Source organism: Vigna unguiculata, chromosome 1, assembly GCF_037176805.1.
Source record: "Vigna unguiculata cultivar grain cowpea cultivar isolate G323 ecotype 2 chromosome 1, ASM3717680v1, whole genome shotgun sequence".
NCBI classification, from domain to species: domain Eukaryota; kingdom Viridiplantae; phylum Streptophyta; class Magnoliopsida; order Fabales; family Fabaceae; genus Vigna; species Vigna unguiculata.
This window is the reverse complement of record NC_140792.1, coordinates 28711533-28735796: the sequence shown is the minus strand read 5'-3', so window position 1 is coordinate 28735796 and position 24264 is coordinate 28711533. Positions and strand designations below refer to the sequence as shown.

The window sequence follows — 24264 nt, the reverse complement described above, 5'->3', positions numbered from 1 at the left end:
ATTTGACAGAAGAGTACATTTCAGTTGGTTTTAATTATAACAGCCCATGTCCTTGCAGTTTTTCGAAAGAATAATAAACCTAACTGCTTATCTTTATAGCAAAATCAGGCTTCCATTATTTATTTTATCTTTAACTCTTTCATCGTATTTTCTTTCATTTTCATTGTCCCTAAACAAGAAGAATGACCAAACAAAGCTCAAATAGAGATAAGATCGGAAAGGAAAACGTACATATTATTCTAATCCTTGCAAATAGAATAGTACAAGCAAGTATCAACCTACGAAAATTAGTATGAAGAAGATGATACAAACGCACTGCTTTCATAAAGGATGGGAGCCTAATAAACTGCTAGTCACGATGTGCATTGAATAAATAACTTTCTGGTCAAGAATTCCAAGCATCTCGCAATACCTGCAAGGACATGGCTGTTATAATTAAAACCAACAAACAACGCTTTGTAAAAGCAGACAACCAATGTTTGAAGACAATAAACTTATCAGCTAAAATGAGATTTTAGACATAACAAAGATTGGAAGGGTCAATAATAGGAGCCATTCAGAACCAAAGAATCTCAAACTCTTCAAAATACCACCCCAAATCAATCTTTGCATATCGGTATAAAGAGAATAGCTACACCGTAACAAGCATCGGTCAATATGGGAGAAATAATAACTCGGTCCTTCTGAATGCAGAGCATTTCTCCAAATAATACAAATGTACATCTCAGATTTATCTAGAAACAGGAACAAGTTGAAGAAATATGCTTCAACTTAACGCACTGAGCTGAATGGTTAGGCCTTTAACCGCATGAATAGTAGCATTATTTCGTCCTTTCATATTTTGCTTTTTGTTGTCTTATAAGGGTAATTACCATTTTATAAATTGAAGATCCCAAGCAAGGTCAAGATAAAAGACAATAAAAGTCATGAAAAATCAAATCATGTGAATTCTAGAAAAGTAATTTTGTTAGCCTTGTTACATTCAAATCTTTAGCTGAGATTCATTCTAATTAATTAACTAGACTTTAAGAAAACTATTAAATTTAATGACAGTTTTCTTCCATTAAGTTTGTATTTTGTTTGATTGGATAAGACTTCAAAGCCAAAACTAGGTAATCAGTATAATAGAAAAATATTCCTCAAAATCATTAAGCACAAAGAAATATAAACACTTGTTACCGGATGGCGTCGTTTATACAAGGAGATCATCTTCAAGATAATTGTACTCAAAAGTGAATTCAGTCTTAATTCTTTGACACCTGAATAACCACAGACACGGATAGAACAAACACAAGCGTAAAGTCAAACAATGTGCAATATTGTTCACGCATTCACTAAAGTTTTGGCAGCAAATATCAATAATTATGTTTGCACAGCATACCATCCATGTTGCATGTCATCATTTGCAATATGGAAATCAAAGTACACATAAGTTCCCTGCTCATATTCATCAGTGGCAACTTTGGGCTCTTCATGCCGCTGAAACCAAGTGTTATACTTTCTGTGGTATCTCCAAGACTGCTTCTTTAACTCCTTTGCAGCCAAATATTGTTGGTAAGTATTCTGCAGAAAAAATACATATAAGCCCACATGGCAAAAAGACCCAATACTTAAATCCCAGAAAGTTAAGATACCTGTTGGTAATAAAATGCAAAGAATAGAGTATCAGTGCCAAATGGTTCCAGACCCACTCTCTCCCAAAAGGCAGGATTATTAACAATAGGTGACTGTACTTGAGGATAACTTGGAGGTGTAATTGTCGGATGCTTCTACATTACCAAAGAAAATTCATCAATGAGCATATAATAGAATATCCAATGAACAGGAGGATGATTATAACAGGCAATTCATACAGGCGTATAAGTCCTGGGACGTTCAGAGTCTTTGGGTAGGGGAATTTTGAAGTGGGCTGCCTCAAGCATTTGCAAATTATACAACTGATCACGCACTCCACCAGAACTAACACTGGATGCACTAAAACTATCACCAATTGCTCCATGTTCAGCACCATTTCTTCTACCAATGACACCAAGGTTGCCAGTAGGTTGATTGGATTGTAATGGTTGGCCCGGAGACAAATCAATATCTCTGGAAGTTTGAGCAGATTCTGAAAGAGAGGCAGACACTCCTACCTGCAGCATAATCAACAAATAGTCAACCCAGATCATCATCAAATAATAAAATTATAAATATACACACACACACACACACACACATATATATATAATACATCAATCAAAATGCATATTTAGCCATCTGCAAATCAGGGAAGTCCTACCATTTCTATTCAGCTCATATCTCATCAGCTTAACTCATAAAAGTACTACAATAGAGCTGGTCAACTGGTTTTCAAATTAGATGAATGCTATCAAAGTAATAAATTTGTTTACATGATCTAACAACTAAATGGGAGAAAAGGAATAAAGAATTTCCATACATGCATGTGCTCTGTTCCAGACCCCAGGTTTTCCCCAGCTTATTATCCCAGATTTACTGAAGACTATATGATGCATTACAAGCATGGCATGATTGTAGAAGCTTATAGATGCTTATATATTGGAGTAAGACATATCTTGAATACAAGCATATTAAGAATTATGAAGCATACAGGCGAATCTACAGCATATGCTGATTTTGAATCATCTTCATTTATGAGATTCTTGCCAATCGCAGTGCTAGCAGTAGATTCAGTTGTTGGCTCATCAGTAAAGTTCTGATGTTGCTGCTGTTCTTCACCCTTAGAATTGCCACCGTCTGCATAATACAAATAATATAATAGTCATAATAACACCAATACTGGTATTAGGTATTCTATCATAAAATAATTATAATTTTATAATAGATGGGCTTGTATATTGAAATAGATCAGTCATTTCAGTACTATTTTATACTTGATCCATAGTCCAACTACACAGAAATGTAATTCCCAATTTACTTGCTAGACTAACACCTCTCACATATTTATTTATTTAAGCATGGAAAGTGATATTTGTTGGTAGTTTGATAGGAGCCTAATGGCGAATGAACAATAATCTCAACAAATCTTGCTAAGATAGAGGCTTTCATATGCTTCAATATCGCATTAAAAATGTAGAATTTAAGTCTAACTCAACTTTACAAAACTAACTTATAAAATGAGATTTGCATTCACTTATATACTATATTTTTATCTTACCTCTAATTGATGTAGGATCTCCAACAATCACCTTTATCATACAAATATTTACCAGTCATTACTCTTTTAAATCTTCACTTTATTACATGATGGGAAACTCAAAAATCAATAAAACATGTTCAATATTTATCGGAAAAATAACCATAGTTGAATAACATGGTTTGAGAACTATGGGAACCCCTGTATATAATCATATTATTCCAATCACTCCCTGGGCCCAGAAAGGAAAGGAAGAGAAAGTATTCCAATTTAAAAGGAGAAAACTATTCAGGAAAACACAATAACATATGACTTTTCACTAGCAAAAACATGCCTGAATCTTTAGAAACACCTGGCATCAGTGACTGTTGACTAGAGGGGGAATGGACAGAATTGGGTGGCTGCTGTAGTGATGCAGAAGAAATACCACTGAGACTAGTGGACTGGACCCCAAGTCCAATACCAGATTGAGAAGAAACAGATGAGCCATGAGAGTTAAACTGCATACATTACATTTTTCTGATGTATAAGAAATTATGTCATACAAGGAGTTATAGGTTATATATTATCGTTTAACAGAAAAATAAGTTTTAATCAGATTAAGTTATTCATAAAGAAAAGTACATATGGAAGGAAAATTGAAAATGAAAACATAAAGCTTCAAGAAAAACACCACTAACAACATTTTAAAATGTAAATTAACAGTATGCAATATTTACTTACTGATACTTATACCACATATTAAGAAAACAGAAAAGAAAACTTTGTATTGAGTATCTGAGTTTTTACAAGTGATGAGCTTCTGTTTACAGCAAATACATATAGACTACAGAGGCTCATTTAAATGATGAAATCATTTATAACAGCTGACTAACAAGCATCCAATCACAGCTGTAGCTGTAACAAACAACCTGTCAGTGACAACTGACAAACAGAAAACAACAGATCAGACAATATAACTAATCAGACTACAAGTGATCAAAAAAGTAATTCACTCACTGCACAATCCTCCACATGGGCATTATATGCGATTGATTACTATTTGCAACTCAGTCACACACCAGTCTGAAAATTTTCAATTCTACTTGATACTACAAGATGAAATATCTGGTGATTTTGGATGATCCGTGAATTCATATTCTACTCGGAGTAAAAAACATTCATTCCTTTAATTTCTACTGTTACCAAAGCAAGTACAGAAGGCTTTACTTTTCCTTTACATAAACAGGATTCATATTTAAGTAATTTAAGTAATACACTCACAACCAGACTAATTATCAGGCAGTAAACTATGACCAACAAAAAGAAACATGAATTTTCTTCCCTTTCCCCGTACAACTTTCTCCATCACTTTGTACTGAAACAGATTTAAAAATAGGTGCCCAATTTAGCTTGGAATATTATCAAGAGGACCAATGCTTCTGTAGTAAACCACATTAAAAATCAAGAAAAAAGTAACACTAGAAGAACATGCATGTTTAAGCTGGATAGCTCTATTTTTGTGGACAGTAATGAATCTTCTAAGAAAAATAAAAGAACCAAGCAAAGAAAAGACAAATTTGATAAACAAGCACCTGTTGCAAAAGGGGGTTTTGTTGCTGGGCAGAAAACTGCTTATGGTTTCCCCCAACAAGAGAAGGCATATTAAGAAGGGTACCGTGCCCTTGTTGCACTTGCTGATACTTCTGTAAAAACTTTTCCCTTTGATCAGGAGCTATTTCAGTTCTTCCACGAAGCTGGCCCTGAAGAAGTAGTATAGATTAAACAAGATCTATTCAATGATAATAATTTTACATATGCAATAACAGAACCAGGATGATACTTTCATTCAACCTAGCAATAACAACAGTGAGTGAAACATTTGTAGTGGTCTACTTGAATCCATCCATGTAGTTATCTAAAAGTGGCCAATGTAATAATTTTTCATGTAAATGGATTCACACACATACACAAAGCAAAAACATATATATATATATATATATATATATATATATATATATATATATATATATATATATATATATATTAGTGGAAGATCACCAGTGGTATTAAAATGCATTAAAGGTCTAATATGAAATGCAACTATCAAGGACATCAGCAATGGCATAATGATCCGGACAATACGGTAGAAAATAGCTCTGATGATAAACAATCTCATGCATGATAAATCAAATAACCGATGTATATATAAATGTTAGGAACATTCTATAGTTGAATAGTTCTAAGGCAATAAATAATCAATAGTCGTCAACAAAAGTAAGAATTAATGTTATACGAATGTTACCACTAACATTGTATCTTAGGGTACCCTAGATATGACATGCCATAATCTACCAATATATAAAGATAAATTATGATGACTGGGTATCACAGAATTTTATAAAGAAATTGGATTCTAGATGTCAACACATGATAGATTATAGTTTTGATTTGAATCCAAAAGCTGATATCCTCCCATACTATTTGTGCGAACAAACTAATCAACAGCCATTAGTATAACAATCTAGTTGCAAGTAATGTTTTAATATACATAAATGAATTTCATACTTTGATTGAAACCACATAAAATATCTCCATACTTGCAACCAATACAGATGTCTCCAAATAAATTACAATTAAAAACACCGACAGAAAATGCAATTTTTTTGGAGGGTCTAACTAACCAATAATAGTTCACACTTCAGATCCCGCAAAAAATTAACATAGAGGAAAACTACATAGCAAAGCAAAGGAAAATAAAGGACAGAAAACTTACCGCATCATTCTGATTCTGAAAGGGACTTCCTGGTCTCCATTGCATGCCAGGAACCACAGAAGGGGAGAAAACTCTCCCAGATACAGCTGCAGCAGCATCATTAACAGCACCAGAGTCTACTGAAACAGTTCCATCATTAGCCTTTGCTGCCTGAGGCAAGATCAATCTATTACTTAGCGGGGATACAAGAGGCTGCACCATCGCACTACTTCCAAGTCTATCATCAGCTGCCAACATGTTCCTTTTAGCTATTTCAGAAGCTGAAGGGACTGATCCCAGGGCCCCATTGCTAGGGACTATGTTTGCAGAACCAAGAGGGATGCTGGCTGTTGCTTGATTTGATAGAGAGTTTCTTCCCCTCAAGAGTGTCGCATCAGAAAGTGATGGAGACGGTCTCCTGCTAGGGAAGCTATTAATGTCTTCTTCCTTTGTAGATGTAGACTGATTTACAGAAGATGAATTGGTAACATTACTACTCTCCAAGACATTCCGCACGGAATTTGAACTAGGTATGGCTGCAACAGCAGGTGGACTAGACAGTGTATGACTAGAAACATTCACAGAAATCGGAGAAGTGTGGTTGCCAGTAGGAGTTGAAGCAGTAGAACCAATTCCACCACTTTTAGGAGGTGGTGTTTTGGCAACATTGTCAGAATTGCTATCCTGGGATGCTGTGTCGTCAGCTTGCTCCTGGACAGAAGTATGTTCATGATCAGAAATAATAGTTTCCTGGATTGGGAATTAACAATAATGCCTATCTATTTAAATGACATCATGAGAATGCAGCATTTCTACCTGTTAACTAGTCAAGTAAAATAGTGATTACACATGGACTAGCTGAAACTCAGATCATGATCCCATTGCTTACAATTATTTGTAATAAAGTACTACTAGACGCTTCATACAAAATTGCTCAATTTTGGCTACGAAGTTTCAAATGTAAGAATTATATCGTAAAATTTGGGTTAAAATAACTACTTTTTGAGTGTTTTATTCACGTTGAAAGTATATAATACAAATCCTTTACATTGTGTCCTGAAAGTTGATTATTATTATTATTATTATTATTATTATTATTATTATTATTATTATTATTATTATTATTATTATTATTATTTTGCAACACCATCTTGAAATGCAGCACTGCTTCCAATAAGCCTTGGAATTTAATCTTTTTACAAACTGATTGTAGAAAATAAAATGTATTGCTCATATCACATTTATCATCACTGCAAACCATCAAATAACAATTGGAGGGGAGTAAAAACAACCTCATTTACACAAAAAAATATCTAACAGGACCATCCAAGCAGAGAAAATAAACTAAATAAAAGCAAGAGCCCTGCAGAATATTCTGAAACAACGACATTTCAATTTTCAATAAACTCCTAAGAAATATTTTCATATCGAAGAAACAAAAAATACATACAGATGTTTGTGATGCAGATGCTGATGCTGATTGTGATGTTGAGACTGCTGAAGAATTTTTCACGCCAAGACTAGGTGCCACCTGAAAATATATACACATTAGGGTTCCTGAAAGAATAATTCTAATTATTCTAATATTTTAGCACGAGGGAAATATTAGCATAGATAATGAATTTCAAAGATGGGAAGCCTAGAAACAATATGCACAACATAAATAACAATCATAAAATAAAATAGAATAATGACCATTACTGACCCACAACATGTGTAGAACCCACAACATTCATTAAGGTATTTTCGGAGACAGTGTAGTAGCATCAGAAAATAGACATCTAATACATAATTCAGAGGGTAAATGCTAACACGCCAAAATTAATTGATATATGCCAATCCCGTAAAACAAATCTACAACATGCACGTCCAATTGTATTTGAGTGGTATGTTTGCAACCAACCAAGGCTAGAATGATTAAATAGATACCTTAGAAAGACCAGTGGGAATTGTAACAAGATCTTCTAGGGTCTCCACCTTGTCTAAAGGTAATGAACTGTACAGTTCATCGACATCACTAAACTCATCAAAATCCTCCTGCAGAAGAAAATGAAAATTAGAAAGAAAAACATGGAAACCTAGAAAGAAAACATAAATTTTGTGCAGAAGCAAGCATTAGGAAACGTTTGGATGGTGAGTCAGAGAATTTTTTATTTTAGTAAAAATTATAAAATGTTTATACATAATTTATATAATAAATGTATATGGAATTGTCAGAAGGTTATGTGACAATCTCTCACTTTGTTAATCTAATCTCATTTTTTATTTTTTAAACAAGGGGAAATGCTTACGTAAATAAATAAAAAAATTATCCCTCTTCCTCCAAACACACCCTTACACTTGTTTGAAATTGAAGATTTTGAAAGGAAAGATCTGGGTGAGAGAGAAATAAACTTCCTTAGAAATTGTCCCTTGTTCAGAACTGCAGTGATGGAGAGAGCAGCATGCCTCTAATTTCATCTCTCCATGTTGAGACAAAAATGCAAGAGAAGGTATAATATTTTGTTCCTAATAGCCAAAAATATGCTTACATGTTTTATTTAATTGTATTTTAAAAAGGTTATTAAACATAATTCTATTTCCTTTCTTCTTCCATTTATCCAATCAAAAAAGTGAGGAGAGAACTAAGCTTTTCTTCTCTTCATTTTCTTCCCTTATTTCCTAGTCCAAAGTGCATAAAAACCTACTCATTATCTCTTCTCATCTACTTCTTCCTTCCTATTACTTCTTAAAACCAAACAAATAGGCTTCCAAAGAAGACAATATTGGAAACAGGAAATTTTAGGAAATACGAGCTTCACAAGGTTTGTTTTTCCAAGTACCATAGATACTTGGCATATCCACATTAAACGTGTCGTAGGAAATACTAGCATCTTACTTGCTCTCTTGTAAATTGATTTAGCATTACTTATCTTTACCCTTGAATATACACTTGTGAAGAACTTACACTTCAATTTGCTTCATGTATCCATCTCCAATATGTATCCAACATTGATACTCTAGGATACTTCACATATATATATATATATATATATATATATATATATATATATATATATATATATATATATCAATGAATGAAGCACCAATCTTTTACTTGTTTCACATGTCGCACACCAATATTTTTGGATACTTCACTAACACATGTTGAAGTATCCACGCTTAGAAAGTATTTATATCCAATAAAACTACGAGAAAGATAGAAGTATACGTATATAGAAACATATAAACAGTGTTTCTTCATAAACCAAAGAAGAAACTGTACTCTGAATTATTTTTAAAAAGCACTGAAATTGATACGTACTCCTATATGTACATAATAGAAAGTAATTTATGATGACAATGATTCATAATTTATAATAGTAGCTATATATTTATTATTTTTTACGAATTTCTACAGATTTTTAAACATGTATCTTGCATGTACCATATCCAATTATTTTTAGAAGAACCGTATCATCGTATCAGAATGCATAGTATCCAAGATACGTATATACATTCATGCATTATATTAATACAGATAAATAGACCATTATGTTGGGTTACACTTAAACATGAAACATGTTAAAAAAAACTCGAGCTCAAAAGGTATGACTGTGTTGTACGCATGTGCATAATACTATCGTGGTCGGTGCTGAATAGAAGGAACAATTCTTGAGACAAATTGTGGCAAAGGAGTTGATATAAAATCTCCTAAGAGGCTAAAGTATTTTCTGAGAATTGAGGTGTCTCACTCTGATACGGTATTTACATATATCAACAGAAAATGTGTCACAAATTTAATCAAGAGACAGGTAACACAGCTCATAAATAGACCTATAAATAACTCCACAAAGTCAAACCTCAATCGAGTAATGCAGATGATAGTGTATGGTGGCTAAGGAGATATTGTAGCGTCTTGTTATTAATCTATATAACTCATAAGGTCAGAGTGTACTCATTGAAAGTTTGGTTAGTCAATTGTTTCACTGCTTGACACATTCACTTACAAGCCACTCATAGAATTAAACAGTACCTTAAAAGAACCATAGGAAGAGGAATTTATATATATAAGGAAAGGGAGTGCAATTCTTAAAGCTTACATTGATGCTGCCTATGCAGGGATAGTGACTAAAAGGAGGTCCACTACTGAACGTTGCACTATTTTTGGAGGAAATTTAGTAACTTGGAGGAGTGAAAAATAGAAGGTTTCTTTCCAAGTACCCTAGATGACTGGTATATCATAAGGTTCAAAGCATAAAAAGTAGTAGTATCTAAATTTCTCTCTTCTAAAGTGATTTAGCATTAACTATCTATAATACACTTGAATAGACAATTGTGCTGGGTGGAAAAATACCTCAAGCATAATCCTAAGAAAAGTCTCATCCACATTATACACAGGTTTGGAAGAAAGATTAGCATTCACTTAAGTGTTAAATTTGTAAATCGGAACAATATCTACAAGACAAACCTGATTACGCTCAACATAGTCATCCAAGAAATCTTTAACATCATTAACTTGCTCAGGACTTAATTCATCATTATCTAGTAGCCTCAAAATGAATTCACATTTTTTTATATGAGCCTTGTGCCGAGTAATTGATGTCTCTAGATGTGTCTGGAAAACAAAATAAACATGTCAACGGCCATGGCAAAGGCAAACAATCATTTCCACACAATACATCTAATAATTCATACCAATCTGGGTGGCCTGTTCTTTCCTTTCTTAACAGAAAGCCCTTCAAGCTCTGCTTCAAAGTTATCAATCTGTGATTCTAACTCTCCAACCTAGTCAATATTTAAAATAATAAGAAAATTTGAAAATGATAAGACAGACAAGTATGTAAGTCAAATTAATATGAACTCATTCTAACAATATATTATCAAAGATATTCCAATGAACATAACGAGGAAAGCAGACACTAGACTAATATAAACAGAATTCTGAAAGAAGAAAATCAGAAGAACCTATAATAACATAGATATTGCCAATAGTGAAAAGGTCTTAACAGTCAACCAGCATTATACATATTACCATTGCCAACAAACAAACACTAGACAGAGAAAATGAGGCTAACCATTTGCCTGAGTAAGCACTTTGGACATGAGCTACAAACACATGTATTAGCCATATTGAACACATAAAAAACATAAAAGCTATTCAAAGGAATTGATTTCATACCACATTGTTTAACCAGTCCCTTGTCTCTGATTTAGCCTTCTCTTTCGGATCCTATTATAGAAGACAGTGAGATAACAAATTACTCAGCCAATAATAAAACACCAAGAGAAAACCCAAAAAAGAGACAAAATTACAACAAATAAAAAGGTCATATTTCCCAGGACAAAGACTCACAGTCTTGGGCTGCTGACCTAAGCCTTCTTTAGAAAACGCTTTGGTCTTTGTTTCCTTCTCACATATCTTAAATCTTTCCATTTCTCGTTCAATTAGCTTACGCGCATCCACCAAAGCTTGCTCATACGAGGCACTAACCTATGTCAAGATGTCACGAGAGAAAGCATTGTCAAACTCAAAGCAGTGAGGCTAAATTTCAATATTTAAAATGTTATACACCCCGTGTCCTCGTCAAACATGTCAAACCAAGGAGCACTACCATCTAACCAGGAACATTCAATATTTAAAATGTCAACACAATCCACACAGCCCATATATGTATTACGACTTCTGAATCATTGCAGATTCTAGCCTCCCTGGAAACACATTTATTAACAAATGCACAATTGGTTGAACTCATTTCAAGAAAACAATCATGTATCCCGAGAGAGCTTTTAAAAAATGAGCTTTATTAATTAGCTGTTCCAAAACCACTACAATCCAAGGCGAAAAGCAAAATGTACACTGACACTTTACCAACCAGAATTCCAAGTAGTGAAAAAATGTGTTCGAATTAGTGAATTCGAAAAACAGCTTAGAATCTCAATCCTAATCTGAGAGCTTCTTCTCGTGATTTTCCCTAAAAGTAAATGAAAAGTATACTTACACTAATATTATCGTCTCATGTACCTAAATATATCTACCAAATGAGTCAAATATACACCTAAAGCTCACCGTGCTGGATAAATCAATTAATTTAAGAAAAAAAAATACCTTCTTGTCCTTGATCTCACTGGACTGAATCCATGTCTTGATTTGGTCTCTATATCTCTGTAGCTTCTTAATCTCCTTCTTGAGGTCTGCTTCAAATTTCTCCTTCTGGTTAGCATTGTCCGTGTCGTAAACCTATTCTTGAACGAAACCCGTCATTTTGTTCAGAAACAGTGTAATTGGAAAAAGGAATAGCAAAACAAGTGAGAGAAGCGAATGAAGCACCTTGTTCCAGATGCTATCGAAGACTTCAACACCTTCCTGAACCTTCTTGAGAACACGATCTATCTCTCCCTGGAGCTTTCGACTCGCACCCATTTATCGCGCTTCTCACTTCACCCAATGCCAGAGTGGCGGTCCAATTGCGATTTACCAATTGCTCACTTTGATTAGGGCTTTAGGGTTTGTTTCTGCACTCGCTAGCTTGCTTTCTTGCTCAGAGGACGCGGAGATTCTACCACGGCATCACTCTCTTTGTCGTTTCGTATATAAACTCAACTTTTTAGATTCATATTAAAGGAGGTTAATATTATTTTTTCAAACAAAGTTTAGTATAATTAAATAAATATTAATCCCTATTTTTTTTTCATTGTGGTTCTAGTATTTTTCTTACCATAAAATCTATTCAACTTTTTACATTTTTACTCCTTTAATTTTTTTATTTTTATTTTTAGTGTGTCCCGTTAACTTTTTAAAAGTTTATTTTGAAGCTTTAAATTTGTAAATTGATTTATTTTGGTGGTTTTTGTCATAGAATTATCAAGTATGGTAAGTTGGTTGACATTATTGAATTAAACTAATATGGTTTAGAGTTATTTTATTCAAATGACAACTTTGAAACTCATTTGTCTAGGTAGGTGTAAACGTTGAATTTGATTATGTGTCTAGTCTTGAAATAAAGGTATAATAATTTCATTTTTGTTTGTTTTATTTAGCATATTATTATCCATATTTTTAAACTCAAATGATTTTGGGGATATTCATAAATATATTGCTTCATAAATAAAGTTTGAAAAATGATGAGAAGAAGAAACTACATGTCCATAATAAAAGGGCTAGAAGGTATATTTTCTAATGTTCTTGTGTAGTTGTAGGTGTGTAAAGAATGAAAATATATTAATAAAAGCACATAATATTGCTTGTTGATAAAAGGCGAAGAGGTAAAACCTTTTTATGGTAAAGAAGTATATTCTACTTTCTTTGTATTGAGCCTTTAGGTACTTCTAATGAACTGTCATTTGTGATAAACAGGTAAATTCTACTTGCTTGTAAGTGCTTAGGACAATAAGTGGAAAATGAATGGTTTTGGCGGCCTCTTTGGGATTGATTGTGTCGAGGGGTTGGTCAATAAAGTTTTCTGGGTTATCAAGGAGAAAGAGAAATCTCAAAGTGGTGCCTTTATGGCCTGGAGTGAATTTTTCATCACAATTATAACAAAGTCCTTGAGTTTTGTGTTCTTAAAGTTGTGAAGGGGTGAATTTATTATCGATGAGAGAGGATTAGGGTGGTTGATTTGTGAGGAAGAAAGTTGGTATTGATTTTTTGTTGGGTGTGGGTTAAATGTGTTGTAGGTGAAGGGTCATGGGGGTTTGGCTTTGGAGTCTCGTATTTTATCTTCAATGAGATTGGCAAGGCCAATTGCGAGATGGAGTAAAGTTCAAAAATTGTTAGTTCATGTTTAATGTCTAGTTGAAGGCAATAAATAAAGTAGTTAAGGATGATTTCAGGGGATAAGCCAATGACACAATTGCATATTTTTTTCAAAATGTGCTTGGTATTTAGAAACAGTGTCTAGTTGATGTAACTTGAATAATTTTGCTTGATGGTTTGTGTAAGAGGATGGACCAAAATGAAGTTCAAGAGAACGAGTGACCAATTTGTGAAAAGGTTGTTTTGGTGCATCCCTTTAAACCAACTTAGGGGTATTTGATAAAAAGAAAAGTATTTCTCAACTTGGAATAACCAATCTAAGAGTTATGGACCTTTAAAAAAAGCTAGTTATAGTTTTAGTGGTTGGATAATGAGGGGTGGTGGGGGTGGTAGGTGTTGATGGTGAAAGGCGTATGTGGTGGTTATAGTGGCTTCGTGGAAATGGTTGTTGAAGGGGTTAGGTATGAAATGTGTTGAGGTGGTTGTCTGTGTTGGTGGGGGAACATGGAAAACTTAATGGAAGAGAAAAAGGATGAAGCATAGAGAAAGCAATGAAAGCACCAATGTTAGACCTTTGCTACAACTACACTAAGATTTCTAAAGGAAGAAGAGAAGACACTAGGTGGGAGTAAACATTCTCTGCTCTCTTTTTTCTTTCATTGATTACCCTAAGTAGGAAAAGTTATTGGGCCTACAGTGCCCAGGTAAAAAAAAAAAGAGCAATACAAAATGAATAACTAACAACTCAATTTTAAATAAAATATTCCATATATTTAGGCTTCTAGTGTTCACGTGGAGGTCTCTTAGAGATGTTGACCCTTTTTATATCAAACTCCAACTCACAAACACACTAACTAAAATGCTTTTTAAACCTTATTCCACAAAGTTGTCATTCTTTGATTAGTTGCAGATAAATAATATGTAATTTAAAAATATAGGAATTAGCAAATATTTACCCAAAGTATTTTTATTTTGATTTGTTTGTAACTCAGAATATGTCCATTCTTAATCAACACAATCAAGTTCTATTAACATTGTAAGGTACCAAGTAAGTATTATTTGGATTCAACCATTTTTTTGTTAAACCTCGAGTATTATTTGGACTCATTCACTCTTGGCTAAATGCAAAGCCTTCCTTGGACAAAAAATTCGTTCTTGAAATCGAAGAGTCTATGTTTCCTCTAAATTTGTATTATAGATCATAACTTACATCAATTCTCAAATAACACATATTGATTATATTCCATCTTTAGTATTATCAGAGAACACATATTGATTATATTCCATGTTTAATATTCTTTCAATACAAATTAAATTGGAGTTTAAGGATTAAAAAAATTAAAGCATATTGAAAATACAAGTAAAGATGAAATGAGAAAATCAAGATGGTTATAGGTCAACTCACAAATGTTAGAACCACACAATTCCTCTTATCATAATTCTATAAAAATTCATATCCAAATTTGAACAATTAAGTGATTCAATTAATCAATTAAATCAATTATATGACTTAAACCAAAGTATCATTCATTGTATTTCACATATATTTATCATGTCAACATCAACTCACAAATGTTAGAACCACACAATTCCTCTTATCATAATTCTATAAAAATTCATATCCAAATTTGAACAATTAAGTGATTCAATTAATCAATTAAATCAATTATATGACTTAAACCAAAGTATCATTCATTGTATTTCACATATATTTATCATGTCAACATTCAATTGATTCCTAATTTGATTTCTAAAATTAGAAATGAAAATTACAATCATAAAGTGCAAATAGTTGATGCAAAACTCAATTTAAATTATTTGATCTTGACTATATGAATTAGTTCTCCAAGGATGAAGCAAAACAAGGAAATGAGAGAAGAAGTGGAAGAGGCAATTCCAAAAATTGAGAGAAAATAGAAAATGAAAAGGCAATTTTTTAAATTGGAAATTAAACCAATGATTTTTGTCTACATGTTTAGAGGATATTTAAACTACATATATACTTTGAAATTTAAGTAAATATGGACCTAAACTAATTACGAAAGTCCAAAGAAAAACAAATACTTACGGGTTCCTTTATAAAAAATTCAACAAATTTGTCTTAACTTGTAAAAATCATAAAAAAAATTAACGAAGAATTTCAAATCCAAAAAGCCATGTGTCCATTTTGAAGCATAAAAAATGTATAATCCAATGCAACTAGAATCAACTAAAAATAATATCCGCAAAAAATAAAAAGGTATGACCAAAATATTAAGTATAGATCCTTTAGCTGAAAATACAAAATTATAGCAAATATACATCAAATTGAGCATTTTGTAAGTTGGAGGACCAAACTAAACATAAAAAAAAAAATAGAGTTAAGGGAATAAAAGTAGAATTTAGCCAACTTATTAGTATAAAGATAAGTTACATGCAACCTTGTATATAAGTTGTTAATATTTATTTCTTCATCCTTCCTAGATGAAGCATTTGATAAAGATTCGTCATTATCTTGCCAAGCTATATAAGCTTTCCTAACTTGGTCTCCTTTTTTAGTTTTAGTAACAATGTTCTTATCCTTATTTTAATTGTTGAGACATTCAATTTTAATATGTTCCTACTTTCCGCAGCTAAAACAAGTAAAATTTGGTGAATTAAAATCATATTTGGTATTCATGTATATTTTTTTTATAATAGTTTTTCTCATTTTTTCCTTTCATAAAAAACCTTCCAAAATTTTTAACAAACAAAGTCAAATATTTTCAGTCACTTTTAATATTTGATATACCTTCATGTATGACTTCTAGTGTATCCCACATGTCCTTCCTTTGTTGCACTGCACTAAGACACTATAAAAAATTCATCAAGACTTAAAACATATATGATAATATATTTGACACAACCATGTTGAGGCTATTTATTTTCAACAACAAACTATTCACACCAAGGTTTTTCAACAATTTCATTGCCAAAAACATGCACAAAAATAAACAACCCATTTATAATTGTATCTTAAGTACATATTGCTCAATAAATTAAATAAAGTTTTTTATTCTAACTTTTCAAAATTGATAATTTACCCTACAAATATAGGTGGTCTATTGATATATGCATCTTTAATAAAGGGGAGCATATTATCAACCATTTTCTTGGAAACCAAACTAGAACATGAGTAAATCTCAAGAACCTAATCTTGATATAAATGAATACCTTTTGGAGGTTGAGTTTGAGAGGGGAGTGAATTGAACTAGTACCAATTTTTTGAAATAGGATAAAATAGTTATTAAACATTGAGAAAAATGCAATAAATTATTTTTAGTGTAGATTTAACAATCAAATTCAAAATATTTTAAAAATTATGTGCAATATAAAGGAAGATAGAGACAGAAATAGACACCAAGATTTATATTGTTCACTTTATCACAAAAACTATATCCAATTGCTCAACTATACCAGCCAAACATCACACTATATAATTTCAAATTTATACAACATTCAACAAAATAATTAAAGAAAAACATACACAAAACATAAGTTATGAACCCTACAAGACTCAACTTCACACCTTGTAACACCTTCTTACAAGATCAACTTGTAAACCTTATCCAAGTTATTATACAAACACAAAATTACAACAAAAGAACAATATCACTTGGCCAAGAGATCAAAACAATAGTAGTAAGATACACTTGGTGATAAACTATGTTTTCTTGGTTCAATCAAGATGTTGATCATAATTTATTCAAAAAAAGCTTCAAGAAAAAATGTAATTTGCTCAATAGTTATTCTCTCTTGGAAATAGAAATAATTTTTAAATATCTCAATTTTTAAAATTCTGTCTTGCACACCTTTTTGTGTAATGTGTTTAGTCTCATCTGATGGATGCAAACCCCTACATTTATATGAAATCAATCAAAATCGAAAAAAAAGTTGTAACTCAAATTAAAACATAAGTCAATCCTTATAATTTGAGACTATAGAAAATGTGATTTTATTATGTCTTAACATGGTTCAACAAACCATAAAGAAAATAAAAGTGATTAAGAAAAAATTTGAGAATAACTTAAAACAAACAAAATTTATGCTAACAATTTGAAGTTTACATCTCTTTTTAAAAGTTACACCGACAATAATTGATAGAGTGATACACCAATTGTACTATTGAAGTACCAATAACTATTACTTTTTTTTTTCCTTTCTCCATACATACATACTAATATTTTAATAAATGTGTTCTCACCATTTATATCAACATAATAGTGAGATAATGGATAGAGGATTGTAAATAAATAAAATACTTTCGTCCAGTTTAGACAATGAATAGGATTTGTTTTGTTTATACATGTATGTGTGAAGTATATGATACTCTTTCTAAGAAAGAATTTAAATTATTTAAGTTAATTCATTTTTTAATATAATTAAAAAGTCATAAAAACAAAAATGTTGTTATTAGAAATTTTTTAATGGGAAACTCAACCATAAAATAAAATATTTTCTATTTATCTCAAATATATTATATCTTTATTTAAAATTTTGATTTTTTGTTCTTTTAATTTTTATTTTGCAACTCAACCATTAACAAATTGTATTAAAAATGAGTGAAAGAGAAATGCTCCACATATATTATACATTTCATTTTAAAACAAAGTAATACATTTAGGTATAATTGAATTGTACAGCATAAAAAATTAAGATTTTTTTAAAATTAAATTCTGTGTCACTATTAATAATATTGATAAGTATTTCGATGTAGTTTTTTTTTTCAAAATTATTCAGCTGTCCGAATTGATTTAATAGTATTAAAATTTAGAATCCGTGGCCGTTTTTTTATTTGTAACTAAAAGTTGCCACTATAATAGGTTTTAAATTTAAAAATTATTTTCACAAAGATTAATAAATTTATTTTATTTTTACATGATTTATTTTTTACCAAGATTTAAAAAATCCTTAAATCACAATTATGAATATGAATTAAATAAAATTAAAGAATATAATTTGATTATTATTAATAGTGGAATGGAAATGTATATAAAATAAAAAATAAAATAGTTTAATTCGATAACCAAGTCATCAGTTTGACTAGTAGTTAGTCACCCCAGTTGATAACTAACTAGTTTGATTTTTATAACATTAATTAAAACACAACTAACATTGCCATGTCACATATTTATTTTTGGTAAATTATTATTGTAATTCTTTATTGTTAGGTTAGATTGAACTTGATTTCTTATGTCATAATATTTAATTTAGATTTTTATATCTTTAAATTGATTCAAAATACTTCGAAAATTAAAAAAAAATGAATAAGAAGATACTGGAAGTAATATTTTATTGAGAAAAAAGAATTTTAATATTATGAAATTATTGTATAAAAGAAAAGGAAAGAGAAAAAAATAGGGGTGGAGCACGCAGAAAAGCAAGAAAAGGCCACACTCACCCCTACGTGCGTCAACACACCACACGCAATCTTTGTCCTAATTTTCTTCCTTTTTCTGGTTTTACGTCACGGATCCAAATCTCCAACCACCATTTTGTTTTCATTTGCCTAAATATTTCTACGTTTTCTTCTACCTTCACCTTCACCTTCCTACGCTGCTAATTTTCTTCTCTATAATCTTCCATATCTTTGTAATGCTACCTTTTAACATATCTTTTATAAAATAATTTATTAGATCTATTATTTTATCCATCATAATCTAACTAATTTTGTTATCAATCTTATAAAAATTAGTCAACATAAAACTACTGTAGTATTAGAATTATAAGCTACTTTTATCAATCTAAATATTTTATTTGTTGAATATAGAGACGTGGAAGTGACGATAAGAAGATAAATGAGTAGTGGCACCATCCAAAAATTCACAAATGGCATGCTTCTCTGCCTGATGTTCTACTTTTCGAAAAGGTTCTGGAATGTACATTTAGATAAACAATTTGAAATATATATTTGTTTCCTATATGATAAAACTATATGTTCAGATAAACAACTTCAGAAAAAGCCTTTTTTTTTTTAATTTTCGCTGATTTGTGTTCGTGTTTTTTAAGTCGTTTTTGTAACTTCAAAACTATGTTATAGTTAGTTAAAAATATAAAAGAGTGATATTGTCCGTATTTAACTTAAATTATTCCCATCTATGCCTAACTCAATTATAGTTACTCTTCCCACAAAAATCACTATCCCTTTTCAACTACAAACCAAGCATGAGAACAGAAATAGCCCACCTCATTTCCTTCTGTGGAAAAGAAACTCAACCACAAATTCTTCAAATCAAAACGTGATCTCAGTCAGAACCACAATACCTGATATCTTAACTTGGCATCACTACTACCATCTACTTCAGGATCTAGAACATTACAGAACTAGGGAAAATATTAAATATTTTTTCAGAAAAAGAAAGAAACAAACTTTCCATTGATGAATAAAATGACATTCATTTTTACAACAATAGGAAATGATTCCTCCTCACACAAAAAAAAAGGGTAACTACTAATGCTACAATCTCTAACTTCCCTAATCCTAGCAAGGCAAGGCATGGATCCAAAAAGACATGCCCAAGAGGAATACATCATGCATATACTGTCATATACTACTTGACCTTATCTTCCATGATATCTTCATTCTCACAAGTATACTACATGAAGATGTATTGCACCAAAACAAACCTATACACTGTACAAGGGATGGAGTCAGATGATGGGTTTTTCTTGCAAACTGACCACGTCATCTCCCAGCAGTGGCTAAGGTTTTCTCTTTGGAGACCTCAGAAAAGAGAGTCAATGAATGAAGAGATTCTGAACAAGGAACAGGAGTGGAAGCAGTAGCGAACTCTTCATCTGCATGTTCAGGTTGTAAGGGATTTGGTGAGTAGGTGAAGGAAAGATCTTTGTTGGCAGCAAGAGCAAGGAGCTCTTTCTCCTCTAACCCTTTGGTTGGGCCCAAGCTGCATCTATCTGGGGAGTGTTTCGCCAATGCATCTTTAAACTTCTTGATCTGTAATTAAATCAGATTCAATTCTGTTACTAAGTCATGTAATAATCTACAAATACTTAAATGTCAAAGATATGATATAAAATTGACATAGCATGTATACTAACCGTGGCATTGGTGCAGCTAAAGCTACATAGTCGACCTTGAGCACCTCTATAGAAGCGGAAGAAGGGAAGAACATGGACATTGAGGCTATAACACATGGACTTCTGCTCCTCATAGTTCACCTGAAGGAATTCAACATCAGGATTCATCTCTGCCAGTTGACATATCTGCCATACCATAAACCAAGGAACATCAAAACAACAACACAAATTAACAGAGCATGAAATCAAAAATTGTCATGTGAGTTGATCTTTGAATGGATCAAGGGGAAAAAGAATACCTTAGGGTGAAGGGCTCTGCAGCCACCACAACCGGGAGAGAAGAAATCAACCACCACCAACTTGTCCCCTGCGCTTAACAGTGATTCTACAAGATCTTCGGCGGAAGTCACCTCTTTCATGTTGGGTTGAAGCCCCTTTTCCCACCATTTCTGAACTTTACCTATTCTATGGGTCATCTGCAAAATTCCACAAAAAAAAGGTTCAGAAACCCCATGAGACAAACACAAAATCTTGCCGAAATAAAAATATATAAGCAATTATGAAACTTTTCAAGAAAATTCACAGAATTCCCAACAACATAAAACGTCTTACTTCCTTCTAAAACCCAAAATTTACAAAAATCCCACAAGAAAATTCCAGAAAACCTCTCTGAAGAACACAAAATATTCCCACTAGAAACTAAAATACAAGAAACTTGGAAACAAAAATGTCACGCAAGTTAACGAAACTCCCGGCAACAAAAAGGATCTAATTCCTCGAAAGAAAAAAAAGTTCAAGTTAAGGGTATAGTAAAACCCACAAGGGGTAGTCATATAACAAACCTGAACTGCAGTCGAAGCTCTCAACCGCGAACTAACCCTGTTGGGTATTCCTCGATTTACGTGAAAGATAAGCTTTTTACCCTGAAACTCAGAAGAAGAGGACCAAGATCTGAGAATCTGAGACTTTAACTTGAGAGAAGGGAACCTTCCGACGCCAGAAACAAAGCTACAAGAATTTGGAACCATGGATACTCTTCGTTGGTGGCGTTGACTACTACCATGCCAAGAAGAAACCAAACTCGCCTTGGTCAAAGCTTCAGCCATTAAATTTTCCTTCGCTTCAGAAACCACAAAAAATGAACAAACCAGAAAAGCCTGTGTTTTTATGTTTGAGAGAGAAGAAGAAGAGGAAAGAGAAAACCCTGAAAAGAAAAGGGTACGCATAACAGAACTTTATCCACAAGTGACGGCAAATCGACGTGTAAAGTTGCGGGCTTGAAATGTTAGTAGATAACGTTGAATTGTTGTTCAGTGAACGGCTGTGATGGGAAGACGCGGAGATCAACGGCGGCAGAGTGATCATGGCAGACACGCGGCGAACTGTTGTGGTTGGTTGGTTAATCACCATTGGATAAGGGACTTTCAAGGTAGGTGGGGCCCAAACGTGCGGTGGATCGTGATGACAGGTGTTTGAGTTGCGTTTTCGTTAGATTTGATCAGTGGTTTTGGATAAAGGGATTTGGCACATTCTTCCTCTCCATTTTTTTCTCCTCAAATGAATTTTCTTTTTAATTAATTTATTTTTATTCAGATTCTTATGTTTGGTTTTGATCATTCCATAATCAATTTATGAAATCAATTCATTATTAATAAACTGTATAGAGATATTCAAAATCAATGGAATAAATATTTACAGAAAAATAAGAGTGCAGCAGCATCGAAATATATTTAGATCGAATACATTTCTTGCATTGAATTTTCATGAGTATTTGACAACAAAAATTTTATATATATCTCTTTTTAATAATTATCCATTTATTCCATACTTACATCATATTCAGTTTATTAAATTTAATGTTGATATAAATTCATTTATATAGGTGGCCACGGCTTTAAAGGTGTCTTTTCTTTGGGAGAAAATGACTCAAAAGTTTAGAAAATAAATTCAAAAATAAGATTTTTTATTTAAAATATAACTTTTGAGGTTTCTTTATGTAAAATTATTTATTAAAATCTACACAAATATTTGACATGTGACATCTATTTCTAGTAAAGTAATCTACTAAAAATAAGCATCATATAATCATAATATAAAAGAGCACATGACATGAAACATACATGTATTAACTATTACAGTTATCCATAATATATTTGGAATGAAAGTTTAGGCACACAATGCCATAAAACATAACACAAAAGTATTATTGTTTTGCAAAAGGATTGCTCAGGGAGCAAGGAATTTAAAACAAACTAAGAGTTCTTCAAAAGAGTTCAACTGTACATACACTAAAGAAAGGGTAAGCTAGAGCAAAAATTGTTTTAATCATGTTATAGAGCAAATAAATAGTCAGATCATATTATGCACAGACAAAGCAGTAGGCACCCAAATCATGTGAAAACAAACAATTTCAAGACTCTATGACTCAATATCCGGATCATACTCTTGATATAGGATTCTAAAGGAAATATGCACCTGTGCTGGCTTTTAAACTCTAGAGAGTCTAAACGCAAGGGGTTATCACCCAACCACACAGGGTTAAACCTCTAAAGGAAGTATGTCCCAAGACTAGGACCTCCTGCCACTCTCACTACATAAATTATTCTACTCTATATGAGCATGAATAATTTTTAGAGTTCAGGATACCTTTCTTTATCTAGATATCTCCTATCAAGGTATACACTAACCACCATCACCGAGAGTTTCCCTTGAAACTCTTTTACCAACAATTTCCACATGCCATCTCAATCATTCAAGTCTCATGTCAATCCACCACCAATCAAACAAGTCATGTTTTCCATTTCATACTCAACATAACAAGATTTCATTTAATCTCATACTTAATAAATGCATACCAAGATATACATATATCACAAAATAGTATTCATTCCAAATAAATGAGTGCCAACATTTAAGTACCTGCAATTCTATGAAATCAAGCACAACACACAACCATAATTCTTACACCAAAATTCCTAAGAAAATTTATTATCACAAAACCAAAATCACTGCACTAATGCGTGACACATTTCTCAAGCTACAGACATCTAATCGACGATCCAACCAATCAAACCACAAAATAGCATGTTATGAACCAAATGTCCAAATTTGAGCTCAATCCAATGGTTAATGAGTCGGGAAAGTCAATTTTACTAAACCTGTGCATATTAGAAAAATACACAGTCGCCCAACGACCAAGTCACTCGCCCAGCGATTGCGCGACGCATCAAAATATGAGAAATAACGTCAAATATCATAGTTTCATGAATATTTGAACCCCTAACTCAGAAATATACCAAAAACTAATGTTTTCCCAATCTTTTCTCATATTTCACAAAACATTAATCGCATAAAATAAAAATAACGTGAAACCCTAGCTTCCCTTACCTTCTTAGATGCTAGCAAACGCCACCAGGTACGAAACCAAGGGGTACCACAACTTTAAGAATTCAAATAATGAGCTAGAAATGTGAATAACAGGACAAAACAAACGCAAAAGGTTAAACCCTAACCAGAACAATATACCCAAACAGTAAAAACGTGAAGAAAGGACCAAGGAGCTTCAATGTTTGACTTGGAGGTATA

At 32.2% G+C, this 24264-nt stretch overlaps 2 protein-coding genes across 3 annotated transcripts; both read right to left on the bottom strand.

The window, feature by feature from the left end:
* Positions 1 to 213: 213 nt before the first annotated feature.
* Positions 214 to 12468, bottom strand: LOC114184425 (transcription regulator NOT2/NOT3/NOT5 family protein). Of its 2 annotated transcripts, none has more exons than XM_028071738.2 (17): positions 12199 to 12468; positions 11977 to 12108; positions 11224 to 11361; positions 11050 to 11100; positions 10566 to 10655; positions 10339 to 10485; positions 7818 to 7925; positions 7339 to 7419; positions 5910 to 6599; positions 4729 to 4896; positions 3489 to 3654; positions 2609 to 2754; positions 1854 to 2132; positions 1635 to 1769; positions 1382 to 1563; positions 1180 to 1259; positions 214 to 412 (listed from the first exon to the last, which is right to left on the bottom strand). In XM_028071738.2, exons 1-16 carry the CDS (start codon positions 12289 to 12291, stop codon positions 1193 to 1195), a joined length of 2673 nt encoding a protein of 890 aa, XP_027927539.1. In that variant the 5' UTR covers positions 12292 to 12468; the 3' UTR covers positions 214 to 412; positions 1180 to 1192. The 2 variants fall into 2 exon arrangements, with proteins under 2 accessions (XP_027927539.1, XP_027927545.1); XM_028071744.2 differs by having other exon boundaries at positions 3507 to 3654.
* A 7521-nt stretch (positions 12469 to 19989) lies between these two features.
* Positions 19990 to 21927, bottom strand: LOC114184547 (thioredoxin-like 1-1, chloroplastic). Its single transcript, XM_028071877.2, has 4 exons — positions 21522 to 21927; positions 20979 to 21155; positions 20701 to 20865; positions 19990 to 20596 (listed from the first exon to the last, which is right to left on the bottom strand). The coding sequence occupies exons 1-4, from the start codon at positions 21903 to 21905 to the stop codon at positions 20327 to 20329; spliced, it is 996 nt and encodes a 331-aa protein (XP_027927678.2). The 5' UTR covers positions 21906 to 21927; the 3' UTR covers positions 19990 to 20326.
* Between the last annotated feature and the right edge of the window lie 2337 nt (positions 21928 to 24264).

Bases quoted from the DNA above. Each gene is read 5' to 3' on its own strand.
- LOC114184425 (XM_028071738.2), bottom strand. From the start codon at position 12,291: ATGGGTGCGAGTCGAAAGCTCCAGGGAGAGATAGATCGTGTTCTCAAG. The intron at 7,420-7,817 runs GTATCTATTTAA...ATATATTTTCAG, and splicing joins TTCCCACTGGTCTTTCTAAG to GTGGCACCTAGTCTTGGCGT. The intron at 1,260-1,381 runs GTATGCTGTGCA...GTGGTTATTCAG, and splicing joins GATGACATGCAACATGGATG to GTGTCAAAGAATTAAGACTG.
- LOC114184547 (XM_028071877.2), bottom strand. From the start codon at position 21,905: ATGCGTACCCTTTTCTTTTCAGGGTTTTCTCTTTCCTCTTCTTCTTCT. The intron at 21,156-21,521 runs GTTTGTTATATG...GGAATTTTGCAG, and splicing joins GAGCTTCGACTGCAGTTCAG to ATGACCCATAGAATAGGTAA. The intron at 20,597-20,700 runs GTTAGTATACAT...ATTTAATTACAG, and splicing joins TTAGCTGCACCAATGCCACG to ATCAAGAAGTTTAAAGATGC.